The 16440-nt window shown below is 29.3% G+C and overlaps 1 protein-coding gene across 2 annotated transcripts; it reads left to right on the forward strand.

Moving 5' to 3' along the window:
- The first annotated feature begins 7873 nt into the window (after nt 1–7873).
- Nucleotides 7874–13123, forward strand: LOC113846144 (GATA transcription factor 25). Of its 2 annotated transcripts, XM_027474089.1 has the most exons (7): nt 7874–8392; nt 8668–8757; nt 9248–9381; nt 11269–11376; nt 11742–11847; nt 12619–12678; nt 12755–13123. In XM_027474089.1, the coding sequence occupies exons 1-7, from the start codon at nt 8093–8095 to the stop codon at nt 12857–12859; spliced, it is 903 nt and encodes a 300-aa protein (XP_027329890.1). In that variant the 5' UTR covers nt 7874–8092; the 3' UTR covers nt 12860–13123. The 2 variants fall into 2 exon arrangements, with proteins under 2 accessions (XP_027329890.1, XP_027329891.1); XM_027474090.1 differs by lacking the exon at nt 8668–8757 and having other exon boundaries at nt 7922–8392; nt 12755–13096.
- The last annotated feature ends 3317 nt before the right edge of the window (nt 13124–16440 follow it).

Consider the following 16440-nt stretch of genomic DNA (forward strand, 5'->3'; position numbering starts at 1 on the left):
AGCATTTTTAAAAATATCCTAGACTTCAACAATTATGATTTAGAGAGGTTTAACAGCATTATTCGGGCAATGGTCATAATAGAATAATTTCCTTTCTTTATCCATATAGATTTAATAAAAAATAGTTTGTAATTTTAATTGTAGACAATTTATAAAGAATAAAAATATTCTTTGGATTTATAAAAATAAAAATGTTAAATTTATATATTCAGCTTTTGTTTCTTTTTGTCCTTATATAAGTATTTCTTAGAACAAAGAACGTGAAGGTTTACCTCTCCTTTTTGGGACAGAATAGGTGTCCAAAACCGTGTGTCCAAATGCTTGGAATATGCTAAACAATGCAAGCATGACATACTTTCACGTGCAAAGTGAAAATTGCCCATTATTTTGTAACAAAAATTCAACTAATTTGTTCGTGTGACCCATGATGAATCAATTTGCCCATTATTTTGTAACACAGCTTCAACTAAATTGCTGCTGTAGTCAATCAAAAGTTTCTTCTCACTGTCTATTTGACTTGGGGACGAGGGGTGTAATGTAATTGTAAACAACCTATGCTATTAATTTGTTAAGTGACTAATTACAATTATTTGCTCAGTTATATTATTTGAATAGCAACAAATTAAATAGTGTATAATATTATATATAAATATTTTACTTACTTTTTATTCTTTTTATACACATATATCAAAATAGATAATAAAAAAGGAAAAGATAAGCAAATTTACGAGAAGCAAATTTAGCTTTAATAAACTTGACATTTTAATAACTTTGTATTAAAATTAATTTTTGTTAATTTAACAACTATTTTCTTATAATATTATCAAGAAAAACAATGCACATAAAGTCTTACACAATTTAAACATTCATAAATACATAATTCAATAATAATTTTATTCATATTTTACATAAATGTATCCATTAAAATAATATGAGATAATAAAACATCAACCAATACTAAATTTTTTTAAAAATTTACAGGCTTAATCTAGTTAATAAACAATTAAAGTGCAGATTAAATTAAAATTTTACTTTTAATGAATTAAAGACATATAATTTTATTAATTATATTTACTTACAAAATTTTTGTTTTTATCCTGTATTAATGAATTATCTAACCGTAATGATTAAAAGTTATGTTTTAAATAAGTAATCATTAATAATTTTTTTTAAAAAGTACTATTTGTTTATTAAATATTAAATTAATAATTTTAAAAAATAAATATTCTATAAATATTAAAAATGTAGTACAAATTTATATGTAATGTATGTATATTTTTAATAGAAAACTGTAAATATTTTAAAAAAAAGTTTTTGACGGAAATAAGGCAAGATTGTTCTGTAAATGATTTCCTCTAATCACATACAAACAATTCGTGCTATAAAGCATTTGTCATCTTAAAAAAAACGTTTAATAGAGTGATAATGAACTAATTAAAGAAAACATTAGTTTAAAATTTTATCAAATAGATAAATTTCATAAAAAATAATAAATATTTAATTACATTATTTTATTTTAACGGATGATATATTTTAAAATATAAAAAATATTATATTTAAAATAACACACAAATAACTATTTAGATTTTGTAAAATTTAATATACATACTCATAAAAATTATATAAATAATTAAACAATTAAATTTATGAAAATCTTATTTTATAAAAAATTTTAAATAATATAACTATTCTAATTTTACGATCTCCATAAACAAATTCCAACTCATATTATATTATTTAAAACTTATTTTATATACACGTAGAAAGAGATATAGCGAAAAACATGTATATGTGCCTGATTCGATGTACTGGGAAAGCGAGTGCCATTCGTGTAGGCATTAAACTAAGTAGGAAATGTGGTCATCCAATGTTAATCAGACACCTATCAGCATAAAATTAGTACTAATCAATGTCTAGATAGTAGATAATTTAATTAATTACCATAAACAGTAAGTTTGATCCGTCAACAATGCATCTCATATGCATTGACTTCATTGGCCACGCGCGTTTTGCCATAGCTGCTGTTCCAACAACTACCCCATATGCTTTTGTTTGGCTATGGCCTTTGTAAATTGGCCACTGTGGAGAGTTCCCAAATTCATAGAAAACTACCAAACATCACATGATGGGATTGTCCTTTTATAGACAGGAAGAACATGCCCAGAGTAGTAAAATGATCTATTTATGTTTATTATTATTTAAAAGGAAGGAGTAAAATGATCTTCATCACCATCACTTTCTTCCCACAAAAGCCAATGGCACAAGCATATTTCTATATAATATTGTTTTAATCGCAGGATCGCACCCACTTTCTTGGAAATGAAAACCAATAATGATACTCTTCTTTTATACAGGAACCACTTGCATAGAAAAATATATCATTTCAGCTACGGTTTATTTAAGCGCATGATCATTGTGACATTATAATATAGATGAACTAGTACATAAAAAAAAATACAATTTGTATGAATTCTTTTACATAATTTATTCAAAATATATTCGATATTCCATTATTCTAGAATGTGTGAACGTAGATACTGTAAGTATAAATTAACAATTTTCAGCGCATTACATGCATAGTTTAAACATATGTCAATTTTATAAATAAAAGTAAATTTGAAAACAATAAGTATTTTATTAGATACAAATAAATTGAAATATTAAAAAAAACATATTAATAATATTTGAAAATTATACGAGATTAAAAGAAATAATATTTTTATATTAAAATTAACATGTTTCCTTAACATGTTTGAATAGTTGTCAACATTTTGTTCAATATTTTTTTTTATCTAGTATTGCAAAAATCAGATATAAAAACATGGTTCATGCCTATTTATAATAAGAAAAATGCTAGCAATATACTTTAATATATTTTTTTAACATACTATAATATATATTGTTTTATTTATTTTTACAAACACTAATAATAAAAGCAAATAAACAAACTTTTTTTTTCTTTTTGTGAAAATACGTAAGTAATGTATTTAGTATAATGGTAGTTAATTTTATAATAGAGTGCAAAATTTCTCGACATACTATTGGATAATTTATGTGTTCACGCTTGTTTCCATATGCTAAAAGATCGTGGTACATGATATGATCTCGATTTTATAGCATATCCTTTTGAAACATCTAATAACTGAGTGGAAAATATCATTATATGTTTCCAAAGTTTGCAGTGTTTTCTTTTCTTAATGATAAATTAAGTTTTGAGGGAATCGAGTGGAGTTCACTGGTTCGACTGAAGATAGGCAATGCACACGTTTTAGTAATAGCTTATGTATTAAATGGTATAATGTCTTTCAAGGAAAGTGTTTGTCCTTATCAACATGATGATGTTGAATATTTAAAGTTTGTAAGTGCTTCATTTAAGTAATAGTTGATTTTTCTAAAAAGAAAAATTTAACGTCGTAGTTATATTTTTCTAAAGAAGTTTAAACTATAATAATCTATTTCTATATTTAAAAAAATTTGTAATTAATTCTTTTACTCTTTTTCTTTTCTCTTATTCCTTTTCTTTCAAACTCGTTTATTACCTCCTGTTTTAGATTCCAAACAAAGTTTAATAACAAATTTATATGTTTTTTAATAAATCAATAAGAGTACAAAAGTGATCATTTCATTTGTATCATTTCACGGGATCAGAAGTGAGTGTCAACCGTGGAAACAAAAGTCACGTAAGTGTTTTGGAAAATTTTTTGATCATGGAATCGAACCTACGTAATCACATCAAGAACTTTAACTAAGTTTTCCTATTCCTTGCCATTTGCTTATGGAACCTAAAAGGCAAGGGAAAGCACCAACCTAGAGAGTCAGGCAAATGAGCAGTGGATATCTATGCTCTCAGTAGTTGTAGGCTTGCCACCTTAGCCCCGAGGTGCACCTATATGTAGATATTGTGTGTGAAGAAAAAAATGGACGAGTATAGGATTAATAAAAGCTCAAAGCACAAAGCATGTTAACTTTAATGTTTAAGGCACTTGCTTAATTAATTGGATGGTTGTCAAAACCACCATTTATTGGATGACTTCATAGTCCATACACTGGATCCTCTATTATTATTATTATTATTATTATAGATTTGTTCATCGACTTTTTTTTTTAATTTATGCTATATTAGACACATTAGGATGTGTAGGGAAAAAAAATATATAAACAATATACACATTAGGCAGAGCCACTAAGGTTTGTTTAGTTTGCATGATGGGACATATCTAAATTCGAACTTCATTATCATTATTGTACTAAACAGAGAGATCCATTATAGACTCACACACACAAAAATACTATATTAAAATAAAAATATTTGTTTTTTTTTTCTTTTTAGTTATTTAAAAACATTTTTATTTAAAAAAAAAACTAAGCATTTTAAAACAGTGGATCCATTGTATGTAAAAGTGCCTGTAACATGTGTTAACATAGAAGAGTTTTTGATGATAACATAATCAGGGATTTAACTTTTTTATAAATTAAAACAATATTTTTAAAACTCCTTTATCTGTGTTTTGAAAACTATGTAGACAGAATAATTTTTTTTTATCACCTTTAAAATACATATTAAAAATAAAAATATTAAAGAAACATTTAATACTAGTCTCACGGGTCATGAATAGTATCGAGGATATCGTCTTGCGACAATGGCCACGATATGGACCCAGGCAGGAGAAAAAGTGCACGAGTCGGACCCAGTTATGGAGTTCAGTTAATAAAACGGCTGTCAAGCCACATTTCGTTGACTAAATTTTATGTCTTACTAATTACCTTTCTATTATATTTTTTTAATTAAAATATTTTTCATACTGTTAAAACTTCAATCAATGTTTGTATTTAGTGTAACTCAATATCTTTATTCAAATATAGAAGATTTTTTTTATTTATCTGTTAATGTGAAAAATTTAAAATAATATTACTTATTATTTTTTCTTAATATCTTTTTACTCAACAAATTTTTCAGTACAGTAAATAAAGCATAAATACACTAGTTGAGTAGTCCAAAAATTGAAAAAACTACTAACAAAAAATAAGTTAGAAAGATTAATAAGTAATTTTAATAAAACTGTTAAAAAAATTTGTTTCTCCTTTCTCTAAATAAATAAGAATACAGATATGTTTATTTTGTATTAGGTGGCTATAAGTTAGAAGTACTAATTTAATTTCGATCCATGGCCTAATCTAATTTAATGATGGGTTGAATTGTAAAAAAAGAAAAAACAACTCATTGAAAATTTGAGCCATATTGACCAAACCCACTTAATCCATGGGTTAAATGGGTGGGCTAAGGAGAAATGAGTCTAATATTTTGTTTTAATTCTCCCTAATCTTCATTGTTCCTAATACGATATCAATAGATTAAACAAGTTATATCAGTAAATAAATAAGTAAGCTTTCATTATGTTGAAATTATTTAACCCAGTTTAAGTATGTGAATTGAGTTGCACTGATAAACAAATTAAAGTTAAGTGAAAACCAACTGAGCTATATCCCCCGAGCCAACTTTACAAATGTTTTATGAAATGTATTTAGGAATTCAGTTTTTGAAATGTATTAAACTCTTTTTGAAAATTGATTTTAAAATTATTTATAATTAAATTTCCAAAAATTATAAACTTAAAAAAGTGTCAATTTAAAAAATAGTGAGAAAAGAAAAATCCTTTGAAAATGGTATATATCTAATCCTGTTCCTCCACAATGATGTGGTTGAGGGAAAAGGTGACAAACCAAATTCAGACCTCTCTAAGATTGAGCATAATGCAACCCAAACTTTGTTTTGTCCACCGATTCCACTAGTAACGAAACCCAACTTCAACACGATCTGCTATTAAAAGAGGCCCAGAGGGGTTTGGGCACCATTAGATTCAAATCTCAGATCAATAGACTAGAGATCCAATTTCTTTTAGACAGTCACCTCTTATTTTTTGCAACCTCGAAATGCCAAGTTTCTACAATTGCGTGTTGAACTTGCACCCTAATTTCAAGTGCTAGCTACCAGTGAGTAATGAGCACTACCTGACAATTGATGGTTGATTGTTTTTAATCAAAATTAGCTTTATCTTTAAATTCATATTTTATTCAGTATAATAACTTTTTAATTTTCATATTGAATTAAAATATCTATGCTAAATTTTATTACAGAGACAAAATTTTAAATATAAAATATGATATTTGAAACACACTTTAAAATAAAATAAACTCATTTAAACTCAAATTTATAAAGAAAAGATGGTTCCTACATCATTAATTGTTAAGATTGGTCCTTGAAGACAAGGTCTCTTTCAGTGGTGAGGTAATGTAACGAGTCTTGAGATGATCATTGATCCACATGACAGCAGAATGTCAAATAGGCAAGGTAAGGTGGTTGGAGCGAATGATGAGATAGCAGTAGGTGTTGAAAGCAAGGGAAGTTGCTATGCTATGGACAAAGTGAATGTGAAAGGATATGGGAGAAGCAGAAAGCATGAGTAGACAAATTGTACCTGCCATGTTCATTTGAACACTTTCTCAACCCCTCCTTGTATGCATTATAGTATTTCTTGGCTTTATCATTAATGTTTAAAAAGTGTACAAATAAAGTGATCCCCTCACATTTCTTGGCTTTATCCTTAAAATTATTAAATGATATAGATCTTCCTTCTTATTTAAACAATAAATAAACATATATCATACTCTAAATAAATAATTAGTGAATTTCTTTAAAATTGTACTAATATTATTAAATTAAATAAAAACTAAAGAAATATTGCTTACCTTTTTCAAATTTAATAGGTTTTTTAAATTCAAAAAGCGTAATTTTTTTATTGTATTAAATAATTAAGAGATAAAGTTTTTAAAATTAGGAAAAATTATAAAAAATTAAGTTACGATTTAATTTATAAATTTTTTACCCTTTTTAATATAGTGTGTCAAAATTTAAAATTAAATCTAAAGTAAGATTGATTAAGAATGTAATAGTATTCAAATTTAATTTATTTTAAAAAGATATATTCAATTTAACATGTTATATTAAAATTTGAAGCTTAAATATAATTATATTTAAAACTTAAAAACATGTTTAAACATAATACTGAATAATTAAAAAAAATACATGCTATATACAAGAAAAGTCACATGACTTAATGATTGACGATAGTAGTTTTTAAAAGCACTTTTTTAAAAAACACCTCTTAAAAAATATTTAAAAATGAATAATTAGATTTAATATATAAAAATGGATATATAATATTAATTAAATTTTTCATCTTATTCGTATCAATTAAGACATTTAAAAGAGCGTATTGGAGGTTAAAAAATTAGTTTAAGATTTTTGTAATAATTTTATAAATTTATTTTAAAAACTATTAAGTAAATATTTATTATTGTCTTAAAAATACTATTTGAATTCTTAAAAGTTAAATCAATGAGAGTTCAACTTCATTTATATAAAAAAATTAAGTTTATATAATTTTTTCTTAGTGTATTAAATTGTTTTTTGTGAAGGATGCTTGCAATACTTAATAGTAAATATCTTTATTAAAAAGATGAAATAATTAAAGAATCCTTAATATATATTTTTTAACTAAATTAAAGGAAGATTTTCATAATAAAGTCCTTCAAATGTAATAAATAATATTTCATTATTTATTAATTTCATAACTATTACTTCTAAAAATCGATTTGAGGGATCCTAAGTTTTATGAAAAAATTTATTATTTTCGTTGAAAATATGATTTTGGTCTGAGGAGACTAATTGACTGTTGGAAGTGCAAATTAAAGTTTGTTATCAAACATGTAATCTGAAGGGCATGTGCCATGTTTATTGGGCCTTATGTGGACAAGCCCAGTAAATATGAACATCATTGTGGTCACTTTTTCATTTTCGTTTTCCAATTGTAGAACGAATTGAAGAATTGCTTATTGCTGTGTTGTGTTGTGTTGTCCTTCTCTCGAGCTGGCTTTCACATTCACTTAATCACTTCCTTCATTCGCCCTCTCACACACTCAGCACTCTCAAATACACCCAAACTCTAACCAAATTGAAACTCTTCCTAGGGTTAGGGTTTCAAGCCTCCTTCCAATTCTCGCTGTAAATGCATTGCAATTCCCCGGTTCTACCATGGAACCAGCAATGTACGGACACGCCCAGCCTGTAAACATGCCCGGACAGATCGCCGCCGGCGAAAGCGACGACGGCTCCGGCGCCGACCCCGCCATCGACGGCCACCACCACATTCACTACGAAACGCACGCGCTCGAGGACGGTGGCGGTGGAGTTGGCGGTGGCGGCGTTGTCGTCGAGGATGTTACCTCTGATGCTGTCTATGTTTCTGGCGGTTGTGGCCCTGAAGAGTCTAGTCAACTTACGCTGTCGTTTCGTGGCCAAGTTTATGTTTTCGATGCTGTTACGCCTGATAAGGTACCATTTTCCTTTTTTTTTTTTTAAATTTATTTTTTCTTATTTTATTATTCTCGTCTCTCATTTTTATTTAAAATTTTGCAACTTTTTATTCGGGTTTGCAATTTTAATTTTTCATTTTTTTAATTTGTCGCTAGAGTGGGATTAAGAACTGAGTATAATGTTAGGAAGATATGTGATAATAGTTTCGCCTTACTTCAACTTTTATTTTAAAATTAAAAGTAGGAATTTTTAAGCTTTTAGAATGAAATTCTGTAATTGGTTTCACGTGACAGGTTCAAGCTGTATTGTTACTGTTGGGTGGATGTGAACTATCTTCAACTGGTTCGCCATGTGTGGATACTGTACCTCAACAGAATCAGAGGGTATTTTGTGATAGTATAGACTAGTGTTGTTTACCTACGCTTGCACTCACATCACTTTACCATTTATTAGGTACCGTAGATAATTATCACCTAATACAACGTACTTCCCACCAGACATTAATAAAGTGAGAATTTGTAATTTGTATATACATTGAAGTTAGGTCGTGAATACTTTGATGTTGGGTGATAAATTGATAATTAACTAAAAGCTGTGGAGTGAGCATGCCTTGGTAATAAATACCTTGCCAACCTATGGCTAGCTACTTGCTAGCATTGGTTAACGGCATTTGTCAATATGTTAATGTTTGGTGGTGAATATATTGATTCAGGTGATAGTTATCACCAAGCTACATAATAAATGGTAAAGTGATATGCAGGTGATGTGATTGTAAGTGGCTGTGAGTATCATTATTCATATTAGAACTTGATTAATCTGCATGCAAGTGCACTGTGGTGAGTGGCATTTTCTAATTTTTGGATCCTGTTGCAGGGTTCAATGGAATATCCAGCACGATGTAGTCAACCACAGCGAGCTGCATCTTTAAATAGGTTCAGGCAGAAGAGGAAAGAGCGGTGCTTTGATAAGAAAGTCAGATATAGTGTACGTCAAGAAGTTGCGCTCAGGTCTGATAATGTTATAGAAAATTACTTGTATTAAATTGAATTCTTTAAACATAAACAAAGTTGTTTACTGCCTGAGCTTAAAAGTTGTTGCTGCTTAGTTAACAAATCCATGTGTGAATGATGATTGGGAATGTGTTTGATACTTTGCTTCTTGAAACCAATTAATTGATAACTAATAAATATAATGAAATTGAGCAGTGTGCTAGACAATTGATCTGATAGCAGGTTATTCTGTATTTTGTTTTACACAGACTTGTGTTGGGCTTCATTATACCTACAATTATGTTGATATGTTCAACTTTGAGCTTCGTTTTATATAAAATTTTTGTTTGGATTCCGGTTCAACTTGTCTGAGTTGATGAAATTAAATATTAAATCCCAAGACAAGCTCTGTGAACAGCTGTACTACAGAAATATGTGCTTTAAACTATTCTCTCATTTTGAAATTTGAACTGATTAAAATATAGACTTCATAGTTTCCAAATTGACTCATTGGCACAATAAGTTGAGGGGGAATTTTACCTTGGTCATTGTGGAGCAATCTCTAACCTTCACTATGCAGAAGCCTGTCCTTTTGGATTTTGTAAGAAATAGATCTGAATATAATGTCAAATCTTGTTAAGCTATACTTCCTATTAGTGAAAATTGATGGCTGATAAGTGTATCATTTAAACTTTGTTAAATGTAAGAATGTGAATTATTTTGTTCACTCTTTACTTCATGTCGATTGTTTGTGTATTAGTTTGAGCATGTTTAGTATTCTCATAATTCACTCCTTTTGGTATCCTAGTTATTTTTTATTCAGTCCATATAATCCTAAATCTAGGCCATACCTCTTTTAATTGTGAACATTTTATGTTTTCACTTTCTATTTGTTTTTTCAAAATGATTTTTTCGTTTTCATTTTCAAATTTTAGAAAATGCATTGTTTATGGGGTGTTGAGGATTAATTGAGTACTCCATGTTTCTCTCCAACAGGTATCCGGGATTAATTACCAAACATATGTTATATCTATCTATATGTGTAATGAATTTTTAAATTTTTATGGTTGTAACCCCTAACCTGCAATTGTTTGACAACTCCCTTTGGTGTGGTACCCTTAGGGGTACTAATACCTATTGACTTCCATGGTTCGCATTATTTTTATTACGATTATGAAGTTGCCACTATGTTTTCAATTTCCTGTTTCTGAAAACAACAATTCATCAGCATTTTCATTAAAACCCAAACCAAGCATATTTTCATATCCGTTTTCTATTTTTATTGAACATGAAACATGCTTTAAATTTAGTGCAAAGATTTCAAAAGATACTCTGATATCTCTTATAAGCGATTGAATTCCATGTGGAGATATGAAAATTGGATGATGATCTTTGTTTCTTATGTTTCTAATGTTGTGAGAGACAAATATTGACCAACTGACATAGTGCAGTCAGCAAAAAATTACCACTAACGCTTTAATGTTCTTCCCTCTACTCAAATAAAATTTTAATTCACTAAGAAATTATGAATAGGATTTATACTGTAACAACATCATCTATACCATTAGTATGTTGCACACGTGATACATTGATAGTTTATATCTGCCAGAGTGAAGGCTGAATTGTGCCTTGGGATTTGCTTGGTAGTATATTATATGTAGTGTGTATATGGGTTTTTATAGTTGCGTCCATTTTTTTAACAAATGACTTGAAGTAAACAGATACTAACGGTCTTTCTTAGTGTGAACTTTCCTTGGAGTTGATATTGGTACAAAAAATGGAGGTTTCATCATCTCACTAATTTTTCCATGTTGTCTATGTTCCATTCTTTTTCTTGTTGCTCATCTTTCATAGCTGTTATATGTTTCAGTGTCAATTTCTTACTTAGTTGATGTTTAAATGTAGGATGCACCGTAATAAGGGCCAGTTCACTTCATCAAAGAAACAAGATGGTGCTAATTGTTGGGGTACAGACCAAGAGTCAGGACAGGATGATAGTCAATCAGAAACCTCGTGAGTTTTGTCTTACATTTATATTCTTATAGCTAAAAGATTTGTTACATTCTGAAATTTTGTCCTATTTTGAGTTTTTGAAAATTTGGTTTTTGACGGAGTTAAATGGCACATGTGATCTATGTAGCCAACCTTACTTAGTTGAATAAGGCTTGGTTGTTGTTGTTATTGTTGTATTGTGAGTTTCTACTCTTGGCTTTTTTGTTGCTATTTAATTCTTGCTTAAGGTTTATTTAATACAGTTTTATATTTCACATTATTAGAGATTGCATCTTGTATTAAGAAGTTATTAATGAATTTATTTTCCCTTGGCTAGGCAGTCTCTAACTGCATGGTTTACTCTCTTTTTTATTGCATTTTCTTAGATGCACGCATTGCGGCATTAGTTCAAAATCCACCCCAATGATGCGGCGAGGGCCATCTGGTCCGAGGTCACTTTGCAATGCCTGTGGGCTTTTTTGGGCAAATAGGGTAGGTATTTCCACCAAATGGCTTTTGTTTTTGGGACAAAAATGTGTCTGAGTTTTTCTCCAAATGTATACATTTTATAGTTAAACAATACAAATGAATAACTAATATATACTTTTTCATGCATGGCCTGCTCTTTTACTTCATTGTATTTAAATTTAGGTGTTGGTTAATGAAAATCCACAATTTCAGGTTTTGTTTTTGGTAAGTGGTCATATTCAGGATGCTTTAAGTCCTAATGTCCCCAGTGGAGTTATTTTAGTCTTTGTAAAACAAAATATTTAAGAGCTGGGTCTATTTGGTTATTATAGATGTTCTAATACGTGGACATGATCCAATAACCACACGGAATATCGCATGCAACGCATATGGCCTCAAGCTGTACCTTTTGGTTCTTGATTCTATTTCCATTCCCAGCTACATTAATTGTGAATATGATGGTGGGGAAACATATCTTTAGTTTCACAAGGAGGGAATCTATTGGTGTATTGTGTGGTCTGGTCTTTTCTGGCACTATTTGGGAATAACAAAATCTAGGGAAGTCTTACTGATATTGCTTTTGAACTTATTTTGAACCATTTTCTTCTAAATGACATAGGAGGATAATTTAATTTTTGCCACTCGTGTCTGAGGCCTATTATCTTGCTTAGAGGAAGGTGCAACTATATTCTTTATGTGCATCAATTCAAATTTGGTCAATTGTGAATTTGCAATTTCTTTTATGCTGACTGCTGAGTTGTCAGTGTTCCACCTTTTGACAATGGTATTCTGCAGGGTGCTTTGAGAGACCTTTCTAAGAGAAATCAGGAACACTCTCTTGCCCCGGTTGAGCAGGTATGCTTTCATTTACTCTATTAATCAGCATGTTAATATGTGCATTCTCTTACCCTCTTTCCCGTCTGATAACCAGGTTGATGAAGGTAATGACTCAGACTCTCGGACCGCTGTCCCCGCACATAATAATCTTGCTGCTTTCTCTGATAATGATAATCAAGCTTTGGTAGCTGATCGTTGAGTTTTCCAATCAGAAAATGCCGGAGTCGTTGACTCTGGCATAGTAGGTTCATAGTAATTCCATTCAGATTGAACAATAGAATGTACAGATATAGCAATACTACCATCAATGCAAGAACTTTGTTTTCTAAATGCTTGGATCAGTGGCATTAACTGGTGATCTCTGAATGTATAATCCGGAATTTAAATGATGCTTGGCGATAGTTTGACCTTACACTTCGAATTTAAGTTTGTTTATCCATATGGGGAGGAGTGGAATTCAATTCTACATGGTGCCGAAGCCTGAAGTTATATACTGAATCCTGATATTAAGGTCAGGGCCTCACTGCTGTTCTTGCATTTTGACAAGAGCACTTTTGATTTCTTTTTAAAAAATAATTTTCTGTTTTTATTTTATTTTTAAAAAGAAAATCAAACATGCTTTAAACATCTCAATTTTTTTATGGTGGAGGAAGCAATGAATGACGAATGTGGAGTAGCTTAATCCATGGTACAATTGTTGGAAATAATCCAATTCACTTCCACATGTTATGAGGAATCAAATAAAACCGTTCATGAACCTCACATTATTATCCTTAGCTGCTAAAACTCTCGGTATGCGGCTTCGCTAGGGGTTTTGCCAGCATTTTCTCTTTCCACTTATCGTCAATCTAATCACCAACTTGGACATTGCCGAATGAATTGTGCCATTATTGATTTTAACTTTTTTCAGTCTCATCCTCCTCTCTCACCTACGCTTAATTTGGTTCGAATTCGAATCCATTCTAATTGCATTCAGAGTGCCGTTCTCCTTCTCCCTCTCCAAATACTCTCTCTCTCTATCTCCTTTCAAACATTCCAGGCAAATAAGCTATAGAAGTGTAATTCATATTAAATGCCACAAACATGGTTGATTAGAACCCATTAGAAGCCCACACACAAAGCTATCTCCAAAGTTAGACCAATAAGAAATGGGTTGATGTTCCATAGATTATGGCTGAGTTGGATCCAAAACAAGTCACAGTATGAGACCCATCAGATTTCAAACCATAAAAGACAGAACCTTTTTCCATACGAGATGGCCATGAATGCCATGGAACCAAGACTTGTAACTGGCAACCACAAGCACGATAAAAGCGCATTTGGGGATGGAGAGAGAAATCACTGTATACTACCATCTTAACATTTATTAAAAAAGAAATAAAAACTGTTCTAATTTAACCCCCAACAGATTGACTTGGACCTCATGACAGCGGGGAGCAACGAGCAATGGCGGCGAAGAGAAACAAACAGTGGCAGCAATGAGCGACAACCCAAAAAGTTGTAAAGCACAAGCAATGACCAAAATGGAGACCGATCAGAGAAAAAAGGACTCATTACATGGACTTAATAACAAAATGTAAAATTTAATTAACCTTTAATAACCGATCAATTTACTGATTTACTCATATCCACTATAAGCCACTAGTTCACCGTAGCCTTCACGGATGATATGTTATTGATCTGGATAAATTAATAGAAATATAAATATTTAAATAAAAATACTAAAAAAAATGTATAGAATATATTTTTTTTTTAATTTTGTTTAATTAAATTTTGACAATTTGTTATTTGGTATACATTTTTTTTATATATTTGTATAAATTAATGATAATATTTGCTATAGATTTTTTAATTATTGAATAAATTTTAGAATAAGAGATTTAATTTGGACAATAGAAAAAATTTAAAAAGTAAATATAAGTAATTAAATTTAAAAAAACTAAAATTACACAAAAATTAAAGTGCATTTAAACCTTTTATTTTTTAAAATATACAGGAAATCAATAGTCAATCAGTATCTTCTATATAAAGTTAACAAAAATACCTTTATTCCAAGTTTTGGTTCACTGTTTACAATCTAACACAAACTGTTTTTAAATGCATGAATTAAATCCTGTGACAATAAAAAAAAATAAAAATTATTAAATAGTTCATTAATGTTTTAAAATAACATTGGGTTAGCATAAGAGAATAATAGGCAAAATATATTATAATTTCACTGCTTAAAAATAAGAATTAAGATTCAATATAGTAGAATTATCTACTTTGCAGTATTCTTAATTTGCTATAGGAAATGTTATATGAAACAATAAATCAAGAAAAGAAAAGCATAAATTTCTTCAAGCCAATACTTGACAAATTGAATTAAATTATTAAAATAATGAGAGAATTCATTATTCAACCTAAATTGTTTAATAGCCAAAATATGCTACCAAAAATGCCCCCTTTAAGAGTATGTTTGTTTCTCATTTTTAAGAGTTTTCTCTTTCTAATAACTAAAAATACATGTATTGACTATTGTTATCTCTTAAATTTTTAAGAGTATGTTATGTCTGTAGAATTTTAAATTTTTGTAAATAAACTCTATTGTTATCTCTTGAAGCAATATTTTTTTATTTAAATAACATCTTATTTTCTTAAGAATTATTGAATCAACATTCTTGTTTTACTGCTATCATTTTTTTTTTTGTCTTTTTTGAGATTCATATTTTTTTGTTAAGACGAGAACTGAATTTCAAGTTTTATACTTTTGTTTAAAGAAACGTGCTCTCTTTCCCTCACCTCACAAACTTTCTCTCTCTCCCCTCGTCCCCCTTTTTGATTCTCTTCCCAACTCTTCCACCCTCCCTACCTTCCTAGCTTGAGTTTGATGTGAAGAGAGAAGATTGAATAAATATAATTTGGATTAATTATTATTATTTTTGAAATAATTAAATATTTCTTAAATTTTTTTATAAATATTAATTTTTAATAATAAAATATTAAAAAATGATGATGCAATGGTGAAAAATTAAATTTTCATTATCCAACTCTTTATCTAAATTGACGGTAAATACTCATTTTTTTTATTTTAATTACTGTATAATGTAAGTGACAATGTTTTGAGATTTTCAATACTTTGTTACTTATTGGCAGGTACAAGTAGTCGTATTTTTTTCAATATCACAATTCTATACTTATATAATTTTAACATGACCAAAGTATTTCGTATCTACATACATAAATGCTTAATTCAAGCACAATATAGTCAAACCTCTTAAAGGTAACTTTACTTTTTCACTTCAAATGTTCAAAAAACAAATGGAGGAACCGTCAAACATTAATTTAAACAATTTTTTTATTTGAGTTACTGTTTAGTCAAAATCATAAAGTTATTGTGTATTTAACCCAATAAGTTTTCAGATTTGGGTTTCGTCCTAAAGAAGAAAAACACGTAATAATGCTTTTAAAATTAAATCCTTTCTCTCTGTGGAGTTGCTTATATCTGAAGTGTGAGTAACACAATTTGGCATTCATTCGTGGTTCATTGATGCCTTCACGAGTTTTTTTATTTTTGGGCACCATTATCACTATTTATTCTACTATTGTTTCCTAATTTAGATAAATGTTTAAGCATTTGTTATAAATTTGAAATTATGGTCATGTCAACCTTCAAGCTTCCATTTTCTGAAATATTTAGGAAATCGAAATTACTTATTTACCATAAAGCTATTTTTAACAGAGAAGAGATGAATGCAAGGCTCTTTATCGACAATTACTAAGGTTAACGGACACACACTG

The sequence above is a fragment of the Abrus precatorius genome, unplaced genomic scaffold, assembly GCF_003935025.1.
Source record: "Abrus precatorius isolate BTA unplaced genomic scaffold, Abrus_2018 Scaffold8, whole genome shotgun sequence".
Taxonomy (NCBI): domain Eukaryota; kingdom Viridiplantae; phylum Streptophyta; class Magnoliopsida; order Fabales; family Fabaceae; genus Abrus; species Abrus precatorius.